This window comes from Aphelocoma coerulescens (assembly GCF_041296385.1).
Source record: "Aphelocoma coerulescens isolate FSJ_1873_10779 chromosome Z unlocalized genomic scaffold, UR_Acoe_1.0 ChrZ, whole genome shotgun sequence".
Classification (NCBI taxonomy): domain Eukaryota; kingdom Metazoa; phylum Chordata; class Aves; order Passeriformes; family Corvidae; genus Aphelocoma; species Aphelocoma coerulescens.
In genome coordinates this window covers 2,878,729-2,904,651 of record NW_027184085.1, presented here as the reverse complement: position 1 = coordinate 2,904,651, position 25,923 = coordinate 2,878,729, and the positions used below count along the sequence as shown (strand labels likewise).

At 43.3% G+C, this 25,923-nt stretch overlaps 1 protein-coding gene across 1 annotated transcript in view; it reads right to left on the bottom strand.

Moving 5' to 3' along the window:
* The window catches only part of ST8SIA5 (ST8 alpha-N-acetyl-neuraminide alpha-2,8-sialyltransferase 5), a 63,294-nt gene that overhangs the window by 29,486 nt on the left and 7,885 nt on the right, over window positions 1–25,923 (bottom strand). Inside the window, exon 2 of the mRNA XM_069002150.1 lies at window positions 11,001–11,709. Within this exon, the coding sequence (XP_068858251.1) occupies window positions 11,001–11,131 (131 nt within the window). The 5' untranslated portion in view covers window positions 11,132–11,709. The remainder of the gene's footprint in view (window positions 1–11,000; window positions 11,710–25,923) is intronic.

Below are 25,923 nucleotides of genomic sequence, written 5' to 3'. Positions count from 1 at the left end.
AACTCATAAAAGGTGTAATAATCAGAAACATTCTCAGTGCAGAGATGTTTTGTTTTGCCCATGAATGTAAGCAAATTGCTCATCAAGGAAGATGTACGTCAGTTATGGATACCATTAATCACAGGACTAATCACAGGACTTTCCCCTAACAAATAAAATTATGAGCAATGCTGTGCCTTGCATTGGAGAAACTCCATGAAGTTGGATGTCTTAGCAACAAAGACCTTGAGTTTCAGGTAAATGTCAAAGCAATATTTTGATCCTAATTGGTAACTGTAAGTGTTGAATCAGTGTGTGGTCAAATAAACATCAGCGTAAAGTAATAATAGCAGGAGGGGGTGAAAAGCCAGAAAATTAACAAAGCAGCAGTGACTCTGAAGGGCTTGTCAAAACCGGCTGTCAGAAAGCAGCAGGAAGCAAAGACTAAAAGCCTGTTGCTGCAATCCAAACAAAAAACAACTCCTACACAAGCAAAGGTTTTAATAGCAGAGGATGTCAGATAATTATGAGGTTTTTGAACTACAAGGCAAGAATGAACAAGTGGATGAATTGCAGAGAGAAGCTTTGCATCCATGCTGTTGTCACACTGAGATCCCCCCTCAGCAGTGCCTATTGTCTTTCTGAAAAGGAAAGGAAAGGTGACAATTCACTTCAGACCAGATGGCAAGGCTTTAGAAGAGAGCTACTAAATGATGAAGACCCAAAAGGCTCCAAGCACAGCCAGAGGTCGTGTCTGGGCTCTACCCAGAGACTGGGCCATGACCATGTATGCAGCAGGACTTATTCTGGAGGGATCCACGGCACAAGGGCAGTTTGGTGCAGGTGGCTGAGTGACACAGGGATCAGCACCTCTGGCTGACAAGGACTGAGTGGCAGTGGGGGCATCACCTGCCACTCCAGTCACAACCTATTTCCCAAACACCACCAGTTCATCCCATTTAATCCCAGGCAGCAGGCTGTTTCCACTCATCTTTCAAGGTGACAGCTACTACTACCCTCACTTGTCATCTACCACAGGCAGGCTAAATCCAAACCCAAGCAAAACCAGGCAGAAACAAATGTTATTTTATAATGGTGAAGTTAAGCCAAAACCTGACTCAGCTTGCTGACTTACACAGATGGGCAAGGAAGGAGAAGCAGAGGAAGGGAAAGAAGATTTGAATGTCCCCAAGAGCAAGGCAAATTATTTAATATTCTTTCTGAGTTCCTTCTACTATTTGTCTTCACCTCTCCTGCTCTTGCTTTCCAGCAGTTCTCATATCCCTTCTCTATATGCACTCGCCTTAGCAAAGAGGCCATTAGGAGGTGACAGGAAATCAAGGTTTTGTGACTCCAGCTCCTGTTGAAGTAGTAAGCAAATAGTATATTCATTAATTCCATACGTACCATTAGTAATTTTATAATCCCATTTCCGCAGGCCTGCTCATGGTGCTGCACTTCCCTGTTACACACTACTCAGATACTGAAGCCATATTTAGTCCCTGTCCTGATGGCCAACAATCCAGGCCATGTAAAGGCTTCCTAAGGTCACTGGAAAATCACTTCCACTGTACCTCAGTTTCCCTGTTTTGTAATTCTTGTGCCCTTGAGGAGGAGGAACTGAAGACTTTAGTGTTAAATGATCACTCTGCTCTCTTTGAAAACAGTAAGTGATGACCCTAGCCTATTAACAGGGATGTCAAGAGGTGCAGAAAAGTCAGATGGCTAGTCTTGCCAGAGATCCAGTTCCTTCTTTCTGCGAAATAAGGAAACTATGACTCACTGTGTCCACAGGGTGTACGGAAAATAAAACAAAAAACCACAGTATGCATGAGTGACCTGCTGATGAGAGTGATTGGAAACACTCACTGAAATGGATCAGGGAGTGAGAGGAACTTGGGTGAGGGGAATATCAGGAATGTCCAGTGTGACAGACTGCTGCACAAGTGAAGAGCAGTATAGCAGCCTGCAGAGACAGCAGTAAGAGGAGTTTTGGAGAAAAACAAGGACCCCTCTTCATTTTGCACAGGCCAGAAATAGCAAATTTATTTACACCACACTTGAAAAGACATCAGAGGGGCTCAAAAGGAGTAAAAGAACAAAACTACTGCTGGGCAACAGTGAGACACTGAGATCAAACCCAGCCCAGCACTGTCCAGTCAGACTAGCCTGCATCCAAAACCTCTTTCCTGACAAAAGGGCCAGACTCAGTCCCCGAGGACAATGAAGTCAGATGACAGGAACAAGGCTAATGCTTACTTGAATAGTTAAATATCACTTTAAACACCCCAATCCATTTTGAAATAAATGCACAAGGCACAACAAGTTAAAAGATGCAGCACAGGGGAAATAAAGAAACATAAATCTGCCTGTAGCAGTCCAGGTCCAATTCACCTGTGCTACGTAGTGCCACGAAAACACCACGTGTGTGCTGGCCTCTTTCAGTCCAGGATCCAGGGGCATAATCCTGCCAGGAAGGGCACAAATAAAGTATTCCTGGGGCCAACTGAAGTACTTGGGCAGGATGCTCCACTTCTTATGTGAGTCCATAAAAAAATTCATATTTTTCAGTGGAAGCAATGTTGAATCTGACCAGCCAAGTTTAGAGAAATACTTACTTCTCCAGAGAAATTAGCCAAATGCAGGTTTTAGTCCTGATACAAGCACATACCTCTGCTCACTGCATTAATAGAGATCAACCTTTGTCTCAGTGACCTACAGCTTTGCAAGTTGACTGACAGTGGGTAATTACTGAGCTGATCACTTCCCATCTCAAAGGGACAAGATTATTAAAAGGTTTTGAAAATGTATGAAAATATGTGGAAGAGCAGGAATGGTATATTCACAGCAAAAGGAAGGAATTAGATAACCCAGGTCCCATGAAACCCAAAATATGGATGGAGGATGTGGGAAAGGAATGTCTGGCTTCACCACACTCTTGGCCTTACAGAATTATACCAGGGACAAGTTTGGCTCTTTATGTTAGAGGGAAATAATAGTATTAAAGTGGTGGAGGAGTATATTTTGACTAGTGCAAAAAGCAAAATTGGAAACATAGGTGGGAAGCTTCTGGATCATAACCATTATTACACAGAAAAAAGGTTTTGTTTCATGTAGCACATTTCACATTTGGGTTAAATCTTGCATCACATATTCACAAGCAATATCTGAAAAACTTGGTCTAAAATCACTTCCCAGGAAGGATAAAATACATTCAAATAGTTGGCTCAAACTAGATTTAATGTTGACCAGGACATCAAGAACATCAAAGGATACTTTCCAAACCATTACAATCTTATCTTTTCTCATTTGTGCCTAGAAGATAAACATCTAAGCACTAATAGATAATCTTTCTCAATCTTATTGGTAATAGTTATTCACAATTATAATTAATTATAGTTATTCATAATTGAAGTATCATTATTTGTAATACTGAGGGGCAGCAAAAACCAACAACAGAATGAAATATAGTGAGGCATGTGATTTTCAAGAAAAGAAAAAAAAACAAACAACCAAGCCCTGAACATGGAGACTCACAGGAAATCCCAAATGTTTTAATATTCCAGCAAATTCTGACATTTGAGATGGTAGATGCCTGATGCAGCGTGGGTACCAAATCTCACCACACCACAAGAGATCTGGCTGAAGTAATTGCATTGCATCTCAAGTTTCCATTACTAATATATTCAGTGTCAGGTCAAGTGTCCCTACACTGCCCTGAGGGTTCATGCTGAAGACCATGAGCAAAACGTATTCACTGTCAATAAGTGTGTACCCAGTGCCAGGCACAGGAGTAGGCAAAATTCCCTCTCTCCATGCACAGAAGTGGATGGTATAATCTTCTTTTCCCACTTACGCAACCCCGCCAAAATATTTACAGCCTAAGATGTTCTGTTAGGACTGTGAAAAGCCCAGCTTTGGCCATATTTGTTCTGATGGAAAATGCCAAACCAGAGGCTGTTTTAAGGCTTTCACCCTGAGAAGTAAAGCATAAACCCAACTAAATAAAAAAGGATGTGAAAGGACAGTGACTATCTGCAGGGCTGATGGAAAAGCAAAATGGATGCAAGCAACAGAGGGCAAGCATGCCTCGAAGAAATGAGAGGGTAAGTCCATGATTTGCCTGAGGGAGACATGGACTGCTGAGCAATGAATACACTTGAATTAAAAATTGAGAAATGAAATGAAAAAGCAATCAAGGGTAAGAACGAAGCACAGTGGAAGTAAGAAAATACAAAGCTTTGCACAATGACTATGTCCAAACCAAATCCAGCAAGTGTAAGAAAGATCAGGAAACTCCAACTGGGTCAAAAATAAAAGACCAAGTTACCAGGTCATCATCAGCGGCCACAGAGGTCAGTGGTCAAGAGTGTGATCCACCACAGCTGGGGCTGTGGGGAACGTGGGTGCAGCACAACCCAAAATGGGAATGCTGAGCTCCGGGTTTGGCTTTTTACAAATGGAGGCAAGACTGAACTTTGTACCTGCCCAGACACATGAAGGCCAAGCAGGTGATTCTTTCCAAAACATCAAAGAACAAGGTGATGGTATTTCTTCTCTAAAAGAAATGTCACAGCAGTTAAACCACTTTGGATGAAAAGGTGTTGAATGCTGGGCGTTGGCAGTACTCAACCATTACTTTGTCATACTGAGGGAACAGATCTGTGTAAAATGAGGATTTAACCCAAATATTCAGCCAAATACACAAGAAGAGTTTTTTGCATGGACAGAAGTAAGCCTGGATCTTCACACAACAAAGTTAGACTGAAGGAAGCTGTTACTATGTGAATTAGAATCAGGATTCAATTGTCTCTAAATTTAATTTAGTCAGTGAGGATGATGGCCACTTTTTGGCTGGTAAGCAGGACACCTGTAATTTGCTGCTCCAGAGAGCTCCTACAGCCCAACACTATTCAAACCAACCCCAGGGTGGGCTTGTGGACACTGTCCTGGGGGGTGCTGGGTGGCCACAGCCACAATAAAAGGGGCAAGTGTCTGAAGGCCACCCTGTAGTGACACATCTCTCATGATCTGAGGTCAGGAAGGACCATGGTGTAACATGCCAGGGAGTAACATGTGTGGGACAATGCAATTTGCACATGCAAAACACTGAACTAATGGATGCTCATTACCTTAATTTACTGTCATCTGAAGAGTGAAGAAGGACTAGCAGTGCACAGACCAGACCAGCTGGTGGTTTTGTCATCTCAAAAGCAGAAGTGAAACCAAACAGTGCTAGAAATACAGCACAGAGGGAGCAGGGATACAGACCCTGCTGGTTTCCTGCATCGGGACCATGGGAGCACAAGAGAGGAAATAACATATCCTCACATTCTGGTACTAAAACTTCAGCCACTTGATGCTCTCCTTTAAAAGCAAATTAAAATTATCATTTAAAAAAACCCCAAACTTTTAAGCAGAGGAAGGAAATATTTTTGGATTCAGGAGTATTGCCTAAAGCAACAAAGAGCAGCAGTGAAAAATGGGATGGGGTGACTGCATCCAGCCTCTAGATGGAGGAACATCAACGTGCTGGAGCCAGTCCAGAGGAGGCACCAAGATGATCAGAAGGATGGGGTAGCTCTGCTGTGGGGAAAGGCCGAGAGAATTGGGCTTGTTCAGCCTGCAGAGGAGAAGCTTCAGGGCGATGTAACTGTGGCCTTTCAGCATGTGAAGAGAGCCAACAAGAAAGATGGAGAGAGACTATTTTCAAGGGCCTGGAGGTACAGGACAAGGGGCAGTGGTCTCAAACTGACAAATGGTAAATTTAGGGTAGATGTTAGGAAGAAATTTTTCCATGTGAGAGTGGTGGCACAGGTTACCCAGAGTAGTGTGGCTGCCCCTGGATCCCTGGCAGTGTCCAAGGCCAGGTTGGACGGGGCTCGGAGCAACCTGGGACAGTGGAAGGTGTCCCTGCCCATGGCAGGGGTGGAATGGGATGAGCTCTAAGGTCCCTTCCCACCCAAATCGTTCAGTGATCCTGTGATTCCATGACTTTGGAGACAACTGAGTTAAACTATCAGCACTTGTTGGTTCTGCCCCCTCCATCCCATTCCCAACAGGGATGCCTGCACCCCTTGAAGTGCTCTTGGGAATACCCTGTAGCAGGAACAGCATAGCTGGAGTCTCATCTTCTCCTGCTGTGCTCGACTGGATCTGGCCCCTTTAAGGTGATGGCCATATCCTGTAAAGACACATTTTGTGGTGTTCTATACAGTGTGAAGGCTTTGCTTTGTTCTGAAGTTTCCAGCACTCCTCTCTGAAGAAAACCTCAAGACACAAACCCCAGACCTGCCCAGCTCCTTGTCAGGGATTCATCAAGATGACTCACAGGATACATGTAATTTCTGTGGGGTAGTAATTCCCTCTGGTTAGGACTGGAGGCACAGAGCTGTGTGACCAGAGAGAGATGACTCACTAGGTGACCTTCAGATTAAGCCTCTTGGGGAAGATATTTAAATGGAAAGAGACTTTTAACACAGGAATAGATGGTCTTCGGTTATGGTTAACACTTTCACAGGGTGTTATAAGCAGACAGGAGGAGGACATACCAGGGATGGAGCAGGAGCTCTCAACTGACCTGAGCTGGCTGCAGTTAGGACAAAAAATCCAGTTTAGGACAAAATACAACTTAGGCCACATGTAGCCTCCATGTCCCCATTGCAATTCCTGCTGTCCCTGCTGTAAGTATGACATGTCTAAAGTATAGACTAAATCATCTCTCAAACATGTTGTTCAGGTTTATTTTCTCTGGGTTTATTCCTTATTTGTCCATGCAGTACAGAAAGTGATCACAAATTATCTTATATGGTAAGGAAAGAGGTAAGGATGCCCAGGAATTGATTTGCAGCTATTGAATAAAAGCTGCCTCAGATATCCAAAAATGGTGGGTTTACCTCAAGTCATGAGAGTCTGTTATTAGTAAGAGAGCACACATACATAAGAGTGATGTTTTATTCTCATTTAGAAGGTGTAAAGCTTTCAAATAATGCAGGCTCCCTGCATGGGAAGGTTTGCTGACTCTTGCTGTGTGATTCTTTGAGATCTTTCACTTGCCCCCTGGCAGGCCCTGGGGTAATATTTGCTTAGAGTCTTTACTAGATTTGGAAATGTGCTCTCCTCACTCAGCTGAAAAAAAAAAAGGAGTTTCAAAGGTGCAGATTCCCTTTTTCAGCTGACACTCTCCCTGTGCAGAAGTCAGTCTGTTAAAACACCCAGAATTTAGTGAATTTCCTGCCAGAATATGGGTATATAGCAAAGTATTGCTCTGATATTTTTCCCTTGCCAAAGGGAAGGACTGTCCTATTGATCTCTCCCATGCTACAGGTTGGGAGATGAAGACAGATTTCAACATTTTTTTACTGTAGTGGCAGTTTCCTGATGTAATCCAGGATTATTCCCTGCTGGCCAAACAAGAGCTGACAAAAAAAGGCCAGCCCTCATATGAGCATCTGATTCAAAAGAAAATTCAGCTGAAAGGCAAGCATTGGAAAGATGAGTCAATACAAAAGCAAGCGGCAGCTCTGGATTTAAGCAGAAGTCCACAGCATTTAACCTACTTTAGCAGATCAATGCAGTGGATTTTTAATCATCACATTAATCCTAAAATAAAAATAATTACCCCAGAGATCCGTATTAAAGTCACTTAATTATATCTCATTTCATCATCCTTTTTACTTGGGATCAGAAGCTACAGAGACCAGAGCTTCCCGATGTCATTTCTCCAGCTCGCAGTTTGACTCTCCTGTTAGGACTTTGGCTGCAACTACAGAGATGAGGCACTGGCCTGGGTGAGAGCACCCACATTCATCCCACTTGGGAGAAAACTGAAAAAGGGCAAAAAGAAAGGTGGGCACGATTCTGCTTTCCAATGACACAGTAAAAAACTGCAAAGGAAGGAGTGGAGAACATTACATGGTGGGTGAAAAATGTGTGAACGCCTAGAAATTCAATCACTGCACTGTGTCCCCTTCTTCTAGCAATGCCAGGAGCGCATTAATATCCCATAATGGGAAAGAGAGGATTTTGACCAGAGGCTGGGCCCCTTGTCAAATTTCACTGAGCAGAGTTTATTTCCTGGAGCGTCCTTTCCTGTCCACAGTCCTGCCACCCCCACAGATGCTCTGGGAACACGGCTGTGGGCAAGTGCAGGACCCCAAGCCTCCATGGCACCCTCCATGGACTGCCTCAGGTGGGATTTTATGGCCATCAAACCAGCCCATTCCCTGCTTGTAAGTGGCATGGCACAGCTTACAGCCATGCAGCAAACTTTTCCATCTTCCTCCCAGGAAAGGGTGACTTTCTAGACTCTGTTTTTTGGGACCAGTCCTGAGTCTATCCTGTTGCTGGCACTGTGCCCAAACTGCTTGTTTTAGGTCACATTTCCCTGCCTTGCTGGCCTTTACCCATATCCACCATCTTCTTGCAGAGAAAAGAGCTACCCAGGTGTTATATTTAGACTTAAAAGCACTGTACATTTACTGAAATAGTACTTTAGGGCAATTTTCAGGTTTCTCCAAACACACAAGGGAATTTCTTCCTGCTGCCTTGCGAAGAGGCCATGGGGCCTGCTATTCTTGCAGGTGTTGGGATGCAGGCAAAGGCTGTCATCAAACAAGCAGCACATGGAATCCAAACGAGTAAATGGCTGCGGGTTCAGGCAGCGTCCCCAAGCTCCAGCTTGGCAAGTGGCACCAGGGCTATAAATATCCCACTTCCCCTCTCTAAGCAGCCTCTCCAAAGCCACCAGGTACAAGTTATAACATGTCCAAGGAGCCTCGTAGCCAGAATCAGCTTCTAGCAGGGGGCTTAACACCGGAGGTTTGTGAAATCCAAGTGTAATTAAAGGTTACAGCTGCCCCTGCATGGAGCTCACTGGCAATCAGATTGCCCTGGAATGCTCACCACAAGGTACTGCAGGGCATTAAGAGGGAGGGAGGGAGGGAGGGAGGGAGGGAGGGAGGGAGGGAGGGAAAGGAAAGCTGGGAAAAAAGTACCTTCATCATAATATTATGGTAAAAATGCAGGCCGCTGCTCAAATCACCTTTCTGTCACCAAAAACTCACAGCCCGAGACTGCTACATCCTGCATTTTTATTTCCATGGAAGATGGGAACTGCCAATTCCCAGCAGAAAGGGGCTGAGGTGCTTTTTTTTCCCCCTGAACTGAGTTGGGGAGAGCCCTCTGAGAGACTCTTTACACATGATTAATTTAAAAAAAAAAAAAAAAAGGAAAAGAAACAAATCATTGGAAGCTGGAATTAAAAAAAATAAAAGGGTTTTCCAGTCCAAGTGACAAAATACATGCTCATCTCCCTACTTGAGAGTCTTTGATGGCAGAGAGTTCAGAAACAGACTTTCTCCTTGCCGTCCTGGGAATTGGACATCAGCCTTTTTTCATTCTGTGATGATGACAGGAGAGGCTCCCGGGACATGAGGCAGGACAGAGGCAGGCCACAGAGATCACTCAGTGGAAGAGTTTTTGGCTGCATCTTCTCACCATTTTATCTTTACTCTGCCATTTTTCATGTCAGTTTGTACTTGGGATTTATTTTTCCTGTCTCTAATCATGTTGCAGTCATTTTGAGTTGGAAAGGCAAGGATTGGTAGGGCTGCCAGGCCTCCAGGACAAGTGGGAAAAACTGAGAAAATAAGGCAAGATGAGATCTCAACATGGCCATGAAGTCATATTCTTAACACTGAGGAAGCTTAGTACTACCCTGGTCTACCCACCAGGCTCCTGAAGCCCTCCAAATATGGAGATTTTATACCTCCTCAGGGAACCATTTTCTTTAGAAGTTACCCATTGTGGTTAAATCCAAGTCTTTCCTTCTACAACATTTTAACACCTTGTGAGTTTTTACAGAGATGTATTTATTGCTTTCTTCTTGTAAGATTTAATTTGGGTATTTCAAGTCAGTTATCCTTTCTCCCCTCAATTATCTCCAAGCCGAAAAAAAACATGTTTTCTACACCACTGCTCATTCTTACTCCTTCCAGCTGAGGAAGTCACATCTTTCTGGAGCTGGGGTGCCCAAAAGTCAAACAGAGTCCCCCAGACAAGGCCTTGTGCTACACAAGGCTCACAGATTGCTCTGTGGCTAAACAACACCCCTGTCTATACATATTAACATCATGCTTGCTTTTCCCTCCCAGAGAGAAACGTTTGCTGATTTGCCAGCATTTTGCTTGCTCTTGGCACCAGGCAAACAACTACATGAGTTGCAGGCAAGGCAAGAACCAAACCATTGATCTCTCCTGGCAGAATGCAGCTGAATTCCAGTAAAAAATTCCACAGCAGCTGCCTACACAGCTGAAATACTTACCTCAAAGCATGTAAGGAAAACACTCCTCTTCATAAAATCATGCAAGCTGTAACTTCTCAAACTAGGTTTAAGTAAAATAAACTCTGGATGGGTCTAGGTTAAATACTAATTGATCCCCACCAGTGTTTGCTGTGAAAAGAGCATTTTCAGGTCAAAGACTGATGTGTTCTACAGTGAAGCAGTTTCAGCAGCAATTCATAAGAACACAGCAGTGAAAACATGAAGTGCTCTCTCGGTTATTCGGACCACCAATATTGATTTTAGGAACTGCGTTTGCATGTTTGTTTCTAAAGACATTGAAGTTTCAGCAATGAACATACTACCTTAATTCAACCTCTTGAGCCATTTCAGCCTGAATTTACATAGAGTGGGAAGCCTGTAAGGCAGGGTTTGATCAGGGGCAAATAGTCAGGTGGTACGAGTCTGTTTAAGTTGAATACAAACCTATATTTTTGTGACAGCTGAGGATTAAAACATTATCCAGGAAACTCACAAAACATTCTGCCTAACCTTTGCCTGCATTCATAATCCAACAGATATTACAGATGCTGGATGCACCTTCCCAGACTGACAAGATATTATTGTCATTAGCAGAACACTGAGAAGTGGTCTGAACTGTTACAATGCTTTGCCTGGAGCCCCATCTCCCCTCAGTCCAATCAGACAACTTTTCCTATTCCCTCCAATCCCCCCTTACCTCTTGAGATAGTTTCTCCCGTAGAGGATCTGCTGCAGCAAGGTGACCACAGCAAAGGCGCAGATGAAGATGAAGAACAAAGTTCTGTTTCCCAGCAAATCCCGGCTTGACGAAGGGTCAGTGTATCCCATCCTTCTTAAAAGCCACCGAAGCTTCACTGGGTAAAATTCAGTTCATCACCACCTTCATGCCCTTTCTGCTGGGGAGCAGAGGGGAATGCCTGCTGGCTTTTCTGTGAGCAATCCAAGGACAAGGTATCCCATTGTTTGGCCCTGCTGCCCCTTCCTTGCCCCTTTTGGATGTTAGCTCCAGGACTGTGCGCAATGGCTTGCTTCCATGGTAAAGTTTCCAGGAGATTTAGACGTGGGTAACATCTAAAATCATCTCTCAGAGCTCTCTCAGCACAGGCAGCCTGTGCTGTGTGAGAGGCATTCTGTTCCCTCTAAGCCTCTCTTGAAAACCCGCTGCTAGCAATTATCTACTTCAATCCCATTTTCATATTCCAGATGGGGGAAGCTGCTCACAAACCAGAAAACTGCAGCCAATGGCAAACACGGGGCTCCGGCAACCTGCGTTGGAAGCACATAGTCGTCAGCTCTTCTCTGCTTCTGCTCAGTGATTCCAGCGAAATGTTCTCGCAAGGAGACGTGACTGGGGCATGCTATTATTGAACAAGCATGTAACAATCATGAGGATTTCATTCAGAACCCTGCAGGAAAAAAAAAAAAATGAAAAGAAGCACAGCAGCAGCGGCAGCAGTCAGGCTGGTCAGGCTAGCAGGAAAGCTGCATTCTGTGTAGCAGCGCGCCGTCCGTGCCGTGGCTCCGGTGCTGTGGTATTTGCATGCAGAATGCAGAGCCTTCGGTCACACACCGCTCACTATTTGGGCTCCTCTGCTTCCCCTATTCCTCCAGAGTAAGCATAAGCAAGGTCACTGTGCATCCCTTCAAGGACAGAGCTCTCAATGCCTGCATGCTGATTTATTGGAGGCTCTGAGTAGCCTCACAGCCGCAGAGAGGGAGCCTGCCTCTCAGTGCAAGCTCTAAGAACCATTCATTTAAAGAGACAAATATTCTGATTGTTCCTCCACTAGACACAGCTCTCTTTTGAAAGGGCAGAGCAACAAGATCTTGTTCACAGCCATCGTAACTCCTCTAAAAATCCCCCATTGTCAGGAGAGGCTCAATTCAGCTCATGGGGAGTTTTGTCGCCGATTTCACTGCTAGCAAAATCTGCCCTGACCCTAAAACAAGTTCCAATGAAAGCTTTATCCATGAATGAAACATCCATACTAGGAGGTTGTCTTGCCCCAATAACAGATGGGAAAAGGATCTTGACAACAAAATGAGGGGGAAAAAAATCCTTTGTCTAAAAGAATAGGAAGATTTTTGTGTGAATAGATTTCCCAACAGTTAAATCAGCGTATGCAAAATGTTCTAGTGTGCCAGCAGCCCAGCTGTGTGAAGCAGCAAACCGGGAGTGTTCATGGACTTTGTTTCAGCTGTAACTGGTGCTTCACATGAAGAATGGCCAAAGGTAACCTTGTGCAACGCTTTCAACACAGTGCTTGAAAACAAGGCTAGTCCTCAGCATGACCTACACAAATTTAGGCAAGAAACACAATGGCTAAAACAGGATTTGCCTTTCCCAATTTTAAGCAACAAAAGTCACACAAGTGTTTAAGGTAGGAAGCTGGTCACCCTGAACTCCCTCAGGCTGGAGACCAGCACTTTAGGCACACCTGACTCTGCAGAGAAGATAGAGGGATCCAGCCCGATATGTCCTGCCCCAGTGCCTCTCACATCTCCCACACCCCTATTTCTGAACCCTGATGAATGCTTTCATTATCACCTTGCATATAAATAGAGTGGGGACCCCAGGTCAGATCAAAGATTATCCAGGGAAAAGTAGAAGCAGAGGGCAAGGACGTACTGATACTTCCTCGGAAACACTCCTCGACTATTTTGTGATTCAGGGTCTTCCAGAGCCAAGAAAAGAAAACCACTATTTAGGTTAGAAAAATAACTCAGTAGGATGCATTTGTACTGTACTGGGAATAATACACATACCAGGGGACTGCAAGTTAAACACTAAAAGTAGTTTGATTCCCTATTGTCAAAGTCATCAGCTCTAGGACCAAATACGTTTCTTTTAATGATCAGTTCACATAAGCTCACATCATATGAGACTGTTTTCCTATAGGAACTGTACCATTTAGATGGATCTAATCATAAATCCTCTCAGGAAAAGGAAAATCTGTATGGCCATCAAAATTCCCAGGCTGAGACCCCACAAGATAGTACACAGGCAGATTTGAATGCAGGACATGAGTCAAGGCTAATAAGTTCAGATGTGAGTGAAAATTTACTTGGATGCTTTGGATTGTTTGGTTTCTACTGATAGCTTTGAAAACTCTGAGAAATTTGCCTCAGCTGCTCTGGGAGTTATTTTACAATAACAGTAAAGTATCAGAGAGTAGAATTTGGCTTCCTATGACTTTCTATCAGTGTGACACTGATTTTTCAGATTCTTGTATCACCTGGGTTTTGGTGAAAACACTTTCAGCTTTTCTACTTTTACTCCCCTCCATTCAAAGGGATTTTTTTTTCTTGAGATGTCTGCTGTAATGCACCAAATTCCTGAGCCTAGCAGATGCTCTTTTTCCTGGAGTGATGGTCAGCCTGAGCTGCAGCAAACAGCCCATGTATTCTGTCAGGCTTTGATTTTCTGTGTCCTCTCATCATTCTCTGCTATATCCGGACTGGCCAGAAGATACAGCACCTGAGAGACCTATGAGCAGAAGAGCTGCAGACCTGAAAAGCAAAGTACAAAGGTATCTATAAAAAATAGGAAAGGTTTTCTGTGCCAGATCTTGCACAGGCATCATTACTGACGTCACATGCAAAAGAAATCTGTTTGCTGCCCTCAGCCCAGTGCAACACCACTGCAGAACTGGAAGCAGACCAGCTCCTTGCAGGCACAGATAAATAGGATGTCTATTGACAAATCTGCACAGGATGCTCAAGGTTGCCTGTAACATTTATTGTGAGTGAAACTGCCTTAGAGTACAGCAGAAGGGCTCAATGAGCAGTGTCAGCACTCATTCCTGGGGCCCTTTGAGAGTTCCACTTGTAAACTACAGGCCTCCTTGAAAGCATCAGGCCTCTGCAGAGAAAAAAAAATACTTTTTTAAAAATCATTTTACACCCTGCACTTAAGCAAGCAACAGACAACAACAGATCCCCTCCAGAGCCTGAGAAGGATTGGAAAAGCCCTCTAAGACCGTTGAGCCCAACTATTCTCCCAGCACCAACAGATCCACCACTAGCCCATGTCCCCAAGTGCTGCATCCACCTGCTTTTATGGCACGTCCAGCAGGATAGACACAAGCTCAGAACAGGTATTCCTGCATCAGTTCGTGGAGCACAGACTTCAAAGTCTAAAGCAAATGTGGGAAAATGGATCCTAATATGAAGCTGCCAGAAGCAGTCAGTCTTACACGTGTCTGGCCTTTATTTGTTGCATGTGAGCTGCTTGCTAAATATCACCAGAGATAATCTGTCACAAGAAACTCCTCCACCCTGAGCAGCGAGACTCTGTGAGTGCTCTAACACAAACACAAACATATTCCTTACAGTGACACCCTCCAATGGGAGCTCATCCTTTGCTCTTAAGGCCCAATGAATCAGATTTGAATTTATTTATTTTTTTAAAAGAAATTCATAATAAATATCAAAGACAAAGAAGCCAAGACCATGTTACCGAAGCTCTACATGAGGAAAGATGAATTGGCAAGAGGAGAAAACCTGGTAGGAGTCAGACTCTACTTCTCTTGTGGAGGGAATAAGCTCATCTCTCTCTCTGTCTTGGAAGGACAAAACACCCCCCTTACTACTGAGCTGCAGTTTATTTTTTAATGCAAATGAACAAGAAAAAATTAATTTTTGATAGTCAGGTCTGATTGGGAATTTTTATAAGCATCTTTCACTGAACCTATCATTTGAATCAGTGTTTGACTGATCACACATTCTAATTTCAGCTGAAAGCAAGGACATTTGGTGTCTGGGAAAGCAGATCTGTCCCTTCGCTGTTTAAATCATGGAACATATAACTGAACATGTTAGATCCGCAGTATCATACAGGTTCAGGGTAAAACAAGATATGCTTCACATTCCCCTTCAGGATTCTTTCTCTTCTTGCCTGCTCAGCCACTCTCATCTTCGTGGCTGTGGTTCAGACCAAAGAACTTCACAGCCAGCATTGCAGAATACTATGGGTTGTAAACGGTGTGAGTAGAACATTTTTTACACCTCATTCCCCCCCCCCCCAATTAAAATTAAATCATGTCTATTTACAGTTTCTACAATGCTAGTGTAAACTGCTAGATCCTTGATTTTGCAAAGAGCTGGCACATAGGTATACGGCTGGAAGGTTCTGCTGAATATAAAACTCATAAACATATGCTTATCAATATTAATTCTTTTGCAGATATAAAACATGAATTTATTAGCATAATCTGATGCTTAACACAGTGTCTAGTCCCCCATCACTGCCACAAATCCATATGTCTTAAACTGAGACAGTGAAGGAAGCTGAAAGGATTCAGCTAAGATGTGAGCATTTATTTTCTTCTGAGTTGGGTTCAGCCATGTGGAGATGACAGTGGCTAATTTGGCACCAGGCTCCTACCTGTGGAGACACCTGAATTAGAGGACATGTCCTGAACAGAACATATGGTCTGTACACTGGATACACATTACATCATCTATTGAACCACGACCAATTTACTCCTAATTATGGGTCACATAGGGCCCCATATGTAAATAATCCAGTGCATAAAATACTCCTTTTTTACACTGCTGACACCAACACTGTAGGAAAAGGAATAATGTCTTCCTCAAAGGAATAAGGTCTTCTGGCAGGAAGCTCCGATGCAGAGGCTGCCGTGGCTGCAGTGCTGTACATTTAATGTTGACAGTTCCTTATAGCAGAGCCTGCTAAAATGAATAGCAAACTGCAAAACTCAGTGCTAGGGACATCCCTGCTTTCCCAGTGAAATTTAGATTCCTAGAAAATACAGGAAGTTAAGTGTGATTGTTACGGTCCTGTTCAGGCTCACAGCCCTGGAAGAAACTGAGAACAGTGAAAGCCCAGACTCTCTTCAGGGAAAAAGTACCAAAATTCATTTTCAGGAATTATCAGTAAAAACATTAGTTTGATTTTGGAGCACTGGTGGGAGCTCTGGGTTTAGCACCAAATCAAAGGGACTGAGATGTTGGCAGAAAAACAGAGGGGCCAAAGGTTTTCCATGGCCAACTGTTGGTCTCAAAGAAGAAACATGATCCTGGCTCTATCCCAAGCAAGTCATAATTCCCACCTAGTTCACCAAATCCACATTTAAAACCTTCCAGTGAAAGTCTGGAAAGAACTGGAATCAGTGGCACTCACTTTAATGGGTATTGAAAGATTGATACTTCTCTTTGATGAAAATATTCCAATATTAACATCACAATAAGAAAATATTTCCCATGACCAGAAAAAGGATCACACATTATCTAATACTGAAAACCATAATTAATAATTATGTCACTATTTTAACAATACATTTTTACAGCAAAACTGAAAACATTAACAGATACTTTTAAAAATACATAATATGGCATATAAAGTTAGATTAATTCACAGAGACAGTGTATCAGATTTTGGAATATGTTTTGCTCTGTCATTGAGAGGCTTTAGTCAAAATGGATGCAAATGTGAAAACGAAACTTTTATTCCAAACTATCAGCTAATTGAAACTTTGAAATTTTCACACTATAATCAAGGTGTAGAAGAGACCTATTATAGAAAACTATTCAGGAAAAGCTACAAGGGTAACTTTTTACCTCAGTTCTGCAGTGATTTTGTATTCAAAGGAATGAAGTCTATTCCTCTTGAATTAACCATTGGCTTCAGTTCATACAACCTTTCAAGCAGACCAGACATTGAGCCATTCCTCATTATGCCCTCCAACAGCACTGATTACAAAGCTGGCTACACACATTGCTAACTGCCAGTCTACCTGTTCACACGAGTTACTCTTCTAGCCAAAGCCAACATGTATTCAGACATATCATGATTTTTTTTAATAATCCATGCTAGTCCACTACTAGTTCAGTCGATGACAAAAACTATTAATTAAAAAAAAAAAATCCATCTGGCTTCTGTGGTCTTTAACAATCCCTGTTCTTCATGGAGCATATTTAAATTTGCTCTTCTGGCACTGTGGAAATGCCCACTGGAACCTGGACAACGAACCTGGAACACAGACACCTCTATCCCTATGGCACTGTGACCAGGCACATCTTTCTACCCCTCCTGGGGAAGTGTGGATTCAGCCTTTAAGCCCTGCGCAGTCTCTGGCCCGACCCGCAAGTGGCCACAGAGGTGGCTATTAATAAAACTGGTGGCCTTTTCAAATTCCTTCCTTTGGATCTGTGATCTGCCATGAATGCCTGGGTCATGCTTTCCTGTGTTAGGGTAACAAATAAAGACCATTCCTGGAACAGTCAGACACTGCAACGAGGCATCAACTGAGTCAGCTCCTGCCATGGGCATTTATAATTTATGCAGGCAAGAAGGAAAGGTGAAAGAGGGATTTATTACTCCCTTTGGCAGACAGCAGGAATTGCAATTTGGAAGTTGTGTTTGGTAGCATGCAAACAGCTCAGCTTGCAAACCAGTGCTAAACCAAGACAACAATGGTTCATTTTGCTGCCAAACAAGTTTGAGAGTCTCAAGGGTAGTGCCAGCCACCCAGATGGAGAAATTCCATCCATAGGCAGGGCCTGGATCACCCCTGACCTCTGCCAGCAGCTTGGGCTTTTACAGCACCGTTACAGGCAGTGCTGGCATGGGCAGGGAGATGGACAGCCACAGCCAAAAGGGTGTTTGAGCATCTTCCTCCTCTCGTAATGTTGGGAGTTAAATGAAAATCCTTGTTTGGCTCTTGACTGCAAGTGACTTGTCCAGGGCTATGATTCAAGTAAGGATTTACAATGAGATCTTAAACTCAGCCTGGTCTAGTTGAAGGTGTCCCTGCACATGGCAGGGGTTGAAACAAGATGGTCTTTAAGGTCCTTTCCAACCCAAGTTGTGATTCTATGATTTATGATAACCCCACTGATGTTAGATATATTCCAACTAATTCCAGGGCTGTATTCCACATACTTCTCTCTAGAACAGAACCATCAGTCAATCCATCAGTCAGAAAATTTTCCACTTTTATGCACGGTCTTTGGTGGTGGTGTTGACCTCTTGCTGGAGACCCTGCAACATGCATTCATTTAAATAGCTGAGTACAGTCAGTTGGAGGTGATTTTTTTCTCTAAGAACCTAAAATGGGGAAGACAGAGTGGTAGTTTATCCACAGCCAATATTAACATCCAACACCATATGTCCTACAGGATCCAGTGCTCTGCAAGCAGATATTAAGGAAATGCCTTTGACAGGGAGAGACATCCCCAGAAGAGTGGGGATGAGGAGAGGGAAGCACAGCATGGCATTCAGACAGAATAGGGTTTGGGTTTTTTTTCCCAAACATCCCCATCAACATCACCTTTATTTAAACTTCACTTCCAATCATCTTTTTTATTTTCTTCCAGGTGTATCCAGCAGCTCCTCTGGAGCTAAGAAATTTCTGTGTGGGTTTTCTTTCACGCACTGTGGGTAGGAAGGTATGTGGGAACTATAATTCAGTCACTCTAAATCACATGCAGCTGAAGCTTGAAAGAAAAATAATAATAAATGTTTCAGATTGTCAGGCTCAGTGCAATTCTCAATCAATTAAAGCTTATTTTAGCACCAGGGCAGTTTATTTTTATAATGTTCTCCTGGCATTTTGATGCTTTCATGTTACCATGTAGCTAAAAGGTCTTGCAGGGAACAAATTACTCTTGGTAAAGCATTCTCTAAACTGCAATTTTAGTTTCCATCAAATGATAATAAATAATATCCACAAGAGCAAACAGCAGCAAGAAAAGGGCTACTGGCAGTGAGAGAGAAAGGTATTGGACCTGGGTGAAGAAGGAAGATAAACCTAGGGCTCAAGCACAGTAAAACCACGGTTGTCTGGGCTCAGAGTCTGCCCAAGTATTCTTCAATGCATACGACTTCCAAATGTAATTCAGTGTGTTGAGACATTAAACAGTGAAAAGTCACCCTTGAAGACATTCCTGCATCAGCTTGCTGCTCCTTTTCATGAACAGTTAAAATTAAATACTGTGTCTGCATTTAGATCTGCATTTCGTGTTGTTATCATGGCTCCCCTTTCACAGATATGGATCACCCAAATCAGAATTTCTCTTTTGCTGCACTTGAGAATTTGAACCACAGTGTCAGATTCACATGGAAGGTTTCAGAGGTTCAAAAGTTGCTTAATTGATGAGGACAGCTCTTCCCTGATGCGGCAACAAAAACCATAACTGGTAGTGTTTGTGGGTCCTTGCAGTGCATAGAAGCAGCTGCAAACAAGAACAATGCTGCAATTTCACCTCCGCTGGAATCACAGACAAAATATTTGTTTAATAAGAGGGGCAATAATGACAATAAGCTGTTCTTATTTTTTTTTTCCACTGTGGCAAAGATATTAGGGACTGTTGCACACTGTCATTATAAACTGATTCAACTTTTGCTCTAAGCTTTACCAGGCAAGGGAATTGAAAGCGAAGTGGAAAGGGTGCATGAAGAATGTCCCTTGCTCCTTTTTAATTTACAGATTTCTAGCCTCCTAGTTGCTCTTGCTTTTCCTCCTTGGAGCCATCCCTCACAATATACAGCTCCAGGTAGAAGTTTTCTGTTTTCCTTTCCCAATTGGAAAATACACCATATGAAACACTAAATAATAGGAAAATTAAGTCCTTCCAGCACACAAGAGAGCTGTGGCAGGGTCATCAGCTCCCCTCTGGCAGCTCATGCTCAGGTGCTATCCCCTCACCTCGGATACCACTACAGGTTTGGCTCGGAAATCCAAGGAAGCTGCAGTTCAGATCTGTACATTCAGCATCCTTCTGGGCAAAGGAAGGACAAACCATTTTCCCTCAGCACTTCTCCTTCCAGTTGATGAAGCAGAACCAGCTGGCACTGCAAAAATCAGTGTTTTCACAACAAACACTGTGCTGTGACACATCACCTTAGCTAAGACAGTCAGCACAGGAATACACACCTTGCTCTGGGCCACACACCTGGCAAATCCCTGCAAGCTCTGACCAGCCCTACACAGAGCACAGTTCCAGACTTGAGTTAACCAGCTGCTGCCTGGAACGAGCAGATCACCTCCACTAAAATAAGCAGAAAAGCCATTAACTCTGCATTCTGTATCCAGTGCCTGTCCTTGCAATCTCCACTCTCCCATCGCAACACGTCTGTGCTCCAGAACTTAATGTGTTCCTGTTAACAGTTTTATCTCCCCAGCAACTAGATAAGAGTTACACAGCTGCAAAAAGTTATAGTTCAATATCCATCCAAGGTGATTTCAAACTACAGTTCTAAGTGTTTCATACCCCACTGGCTTTAATAGGTCATTATTATTAAATGTAAAAGCTTCAATTAAAAAATCATTAATTTTTTTTGTACTTTTGTGGAACCATCCAGTCTTTTTTTCCATGTAAAACCCCAAACTTCCCCCCAGCATGCCAAAAACCTAGTCCATATTTATCCTCATTGGAGTGGGGACAACAGCCTTAACTATCATTTGCTAATTAGCTGTCGGTTTGGGCTCAGCTCCATGTTTTACCAGGCTTCCTTCCTGACTTCAGGCAGAGCTGCAGCACAGTACTGAGATCTCCAGGCTGGCTTGGCAAGGTAGGACAGGACTTCTCTGATAGCATGGCTGCTTTCAGCACTTGAACTGTGACATCTGCATGCTGAGAGGGAGTCATCTGCCACTTAGTCAGCTCACCCCACGCTCCACATACAGCACAGGTGGATGCTTTGCCCTCCTCAGCATCTCTTCCCTCATTTCTGAACCAGCAATCATAGCATTTCCTGGCCTGGCAGGTGTACTGCAGAAGGAACAAGGACAATTTTCCACTTACTGCTTAAAGGCAGAAAAAAAAAAACCCAAACCCCACTGCCTTTTAATATATGATTTTGCCAGTTTAAGATCCTAAGATCTTGTTCTTGCAAGAGTAGGATCCACCTGACTGAGCACAGGATCCACTTCCCTACACAATCCCATCCTCAACTCCTTGACATGCCTGCTGAAGACAGGCAAGTATCATACACAGCCCATGGAAACCAGGAAATCTTGGTGTTAATAGCACTGAACAGAGATGCACCTGACTCCCACCATCAATGAATGTGACTACATTCACCAAAACCCTCCAGGCACCCAGCTGAGACTGAGTTAACACACTCCATAGAGAAAAACAGCTCTTTTAATCCCAAAGTGTCCCAAACATATGTCAAATGCATCACATCCCAAAACCACCTTTTTCTTTCCTGAGTATAGCAGGAGCTTTGGATGACCATTTCATCTGCAGGTGGGATGGCAAGAGGGCCAAGTGTGAAAACAGCAAGGAAACAAGCTGATGTCAGGTAAATAACATTAGGAAGTGAGCTATGATTGTTTTCCCCTTGATATTTAATCCACTGAAAGTGCCAGTCTTAAATCCAGCAAAAATGCCACTGAAAATCACATTTCCTGCAGCCATCTACCACTGAAGGGGGACAAAGCTGCAGAATTTTACCCAGATTTCCACTTTTACTCTGGTTCTCCTGCTTCTCTCCCATAGCTACTGTAGATGATCATCAGCAAATGAATAAAACATACTTCATGCGAATGGAACAACATGTGCCAGCTTTGCTGCTGGCATTCTGTCCACATGACTAGCACTCCCCTTTGCTAACCCTTCTTCCCACTTCTGCTGTTAACCCTCCACTCACAGACAAAAGGAAAACAAAGCAAACCTTGGGTACTTCTTCCCCCTCAGTGATATCAAAAAATGATCTGGGATGAGGAGAAGGGGGGCGTTACATTTCCAGACAACATAAGAGAATCAGATACTTTAAAATAACAGGTCTCCTAGAACTGGAAGATTTTTTAAAGCAAGGAAAATGAAATAATTTGAAACTATAAAAACGAAATGCCCAGTTATACATAAAGTAGCTTTTGGACCTCCCTGTCACAAGGCAAAGCACTTAGATTCAAATCTCCTCTGATGATCCATGCAAAGGGTAAGATCACTGACAGCTTCACAGACTGCATACAAACACCTCAAAATCACTGTGTGAGCCACTCAGACTTCCCTCAGCTCAGCTATTCTGTATTCATCTGCCAAGAAGGTGAGAGACAGGGACAGTTTGCATGACCTGAAGCATTTATTATTCAATATTATTCCGTATTTTCATGTTCTTCAGTAAGATGCCTGACCTCCAGGTTACCCCACAGGGATGACAGGGAATGATGACAGGAATATAAAATGAAAAAATACTAATGTTTGCATAATTTGGCCCCCTGGATGAAATCTCAGAATGACATCAGAGGATCTAAAGATTATTAAGAAAGTCTGCCCTGTTTTTTAGGTTTATTTCACCCTTTGGCCATCTCACTTGGCTGCAGAATAAATATCACCTGCTGTGGCAATAACAAACAGTTTGCTGGGGCTAAAGTTCCTGGTACACTGCTTTATTTGCCTTGAACACTTCTGGAAAAGGAGTTAGAATGCCTGCAAAAGAAATCTTCATTTATTGCACCATTTGAAGGCTAGCAGAGAATCCCTCAAACAACAAGCAGCTAACTACTGGGTAAATGCCAGATTTCACTGAGTTGTGCCAGGGATGTATTTGGCCATGTATTTTTTGTTTGTGCATCCCCCATAAAGTTGAATCATCCGGTAAATTCTGCTTAATCAGAGCCTGAGCCAGTACATGCTTAAATCAATGAGAGGCAATCTTGATTTCCAGGGGAGGAATGGGAATCTAAATCACTTTATTATAAACTCAGACTCACTTTTTTTTTTTTTTTTTGTTCTCACAGCAAAATCTACTGCTCAAGTGGCTTTAACCTACCCCTGTTACCATCAGTAATAGAGATCCTTAATCCAGCAAGTGGCCAAGCACCACCCACAAGCTTTTAAAAGCCCGGGGAAAGCTTAGAGCAACCCTGGGAAGCATCCAATATCATACTGGACTGCTAAGTAGAATAGCTATTTCAAGCTCTTTTCCTTATTTGTTACCATCCCAGATAAAAAGGCATTAACTAATTATTTTAATTGCACTTTTTGTAGTATTTCTCATGGGACCTGGACTGCAGCTGCCTCAGCTTGATCCCGTCTGGCTGGGGGATGGGATGCTATTATAAAATGTGTTTTCTCCAGAGTGAATGGGGCTTTTTGCTGCAGTTGTCTGTATCGAGGTGGGGGAGCTCTTGGAACAGGTGTGTGGCACAGAAGTGCTCCCTGTTTTGGAACTACCTAATAGACTCCAGCAGGAAAACTTCAGCTCCACAAGAGCAAACCCAGCTGAAATCCAACCCCTCCTTTTTTGGTGGGGAGGAAAGCATACAGCAATTACTTTTAAAAGAACAAACACCTTTGTGGGATTGATGCCTTGAAAAGGTATTTATGTGGGTTTTTTCAACCAGAATTTTCTTAGTTTCTGTGGGCAAAATGTTGCAACGGTTTGGAAGAGTCATGATCTCACAGGCAATGGAATTATCTGCAACAAGTTTCAGATCACTTATGGAAAAATATGCTGTTAGGAATGGAGCGAAGGAAAACACCTCCACAGAAACCTGATTAATCAAGTACAATTGGCAGCAAGCACAAGAGACTGTGCTCTTTAGAAGGTATTTTTTAGTGCAGGTGAGTTTCCAAGTGACATTGTCCTGTTTTACCTGCTCCCATTCCTGTTTCAGGCCTGGTGGAACTGTTGGTGTCTCAAACCCCACACTCATTTTGCTTGGGCTCCAGTCTTTTACAGATGCTTGGTGAGAGGTAAGAGAGGAAGGTAATTGGAATTTCCGTTGGTTCCAACCAGGTTATCACTGTTAAAAATCCTGCTCAGGTTAAAAATGAGTTACATCAGTATCAGAGGCACTGAGGTGGGTGTAAGACATTCCCAGGAGCTGGTCAGATCCTGTTTTGCAAAGGTTCCATGGTATCATCCTGATCTAAACTTGCTACTGGAACATCTTTGTTCAGGGTGGACTGGGGGGATGGTGTTTCCCTCCATCATAGTCAGAATGTGATAACCAGAAATGGACATGACTCCTTCTCTGTGTCTGATGTCAGGGAGTTAACTTTCCCCTCTTTGTTATTTTAGTTCATTTTCTGAAAAATAACAGATGTGCCCAAAGACCAGAAGAGGAGCTTTGGGAAATATTGCTGTTTTTTTCACTAAACAAATCCTGACAAGTCGAACATCCAAAGTACAGCAGCTCCCTTCCCCTCTCTGACCTTTGCCTCCCAGCTTGGGGAGGTTGTCAAAGGCCTCTCCTCCTCCCCTCACAATTTCTGCGTCTGCAGCCTGGTCTGTGCACTTGCTTGCAAGTTACCCCAGGGTAAAACAGCATCTCCTGACTCTGGAAGAGACTAAATTATATCCTTATATTATATTTTAGGTGCAGATAGGGTTTTCTTTGATTCTCGTACATCTGCACAGTTGCTTAATAAAAGTGCAGCATCTGGTCTAATGGGCCCTAATTAAAAATAATAATAAAAAAATATATACCACTTTCTCAAACAGTTCCCCCTAGCTGTTCCAGACTACATGATTTTATGGAAAAGTTCATGGTGTGCCAGGGCAGAATGGCTTTTTAATGAAGGAAACATGAAGCTGCATCATTACAAGCACTACATACTGGGTTAAACTGGAATATCAATGGAAAAATCAAACCTGTCCTGCTCTCAGCCACCTGTGTTTGTTGTTGCACAGCATTAGTGTTTGCATGGGTTTCTGTGATTAACAGAGAGATAATCCAGTTTAGAGTAAACCCAGCAGGAAAATAATTTTAAAGGTTAGTTTTCAATGGATCAGTTTCCCAACACAAAAACAGACCCAAAAAACAGGAGAGAGGATGTGTGGATGTTACACTGGAATTTGGAGATGAAGGGGTGAGAAGGCTGGACACTTTTGGCAGCAGTGCTGCTTCCTGTCAGCTGAAAGTGTTTGCAGAGTGATGGCCTGAAAAAGCGACTTGTGGCATTCTCAAGCAAGCCCCGCTGAAATCTTTGGACAGCATTGCACCACATCTCTCTATTTTTGCACACCACAGGCTGGGTCTCCAACAAAGCCAGTCCAGTTCAAGTAGGCAGGAGGACAAAGAAGTGTCACACAAGTGTCCGGGACAGAAAGCCCAAGACCAACGTAGAGATGGAAGATTTTAAGCACAGGAGAGCTGCTGCCACGCTGTGTCCCCTCGGGAGAGGCATGTGGGGAGGGAGGTGCGGGGGCTGTGCTGGGCTGGATGTTGTGTAACAGAGCTGGATGTTGTATAGCTGCTCGTGGGCAATTATGTACAAAGTCACAACAGTGATGCTAGAAAGCTCCAGGCATCTTCACCAGATTTTGCTGGCCATTAATCCAGCAGAAGGCTGCTAATGGCATCTGATGGCTTTCTTTGTGCGACTGCTACTAAAGGCCACTCTGAAGGGCACAAACTCTTCCCTATTATAGAATGTGGGATTCAGGCAAAATGATGACTCTGAGTTTCAGAGGATGAGTTCTCAACATGACAATAAGCTAACGAGATGTGAACTTTATTTTTTAAGTCCTCAACCGTGAATTGGAAAGGAATCAACTCTTGAAAAGGAAGGATCTCTGATCAAAAATGAAATATCATCTAGTTAGAGGGGGTGAAAAATTCGTCCATGACATTCAACACTGATTATGAGCCTTACCCACTGCAAAGCTCTATTGCACTGCAGCTCCTGCGTGTCCACCC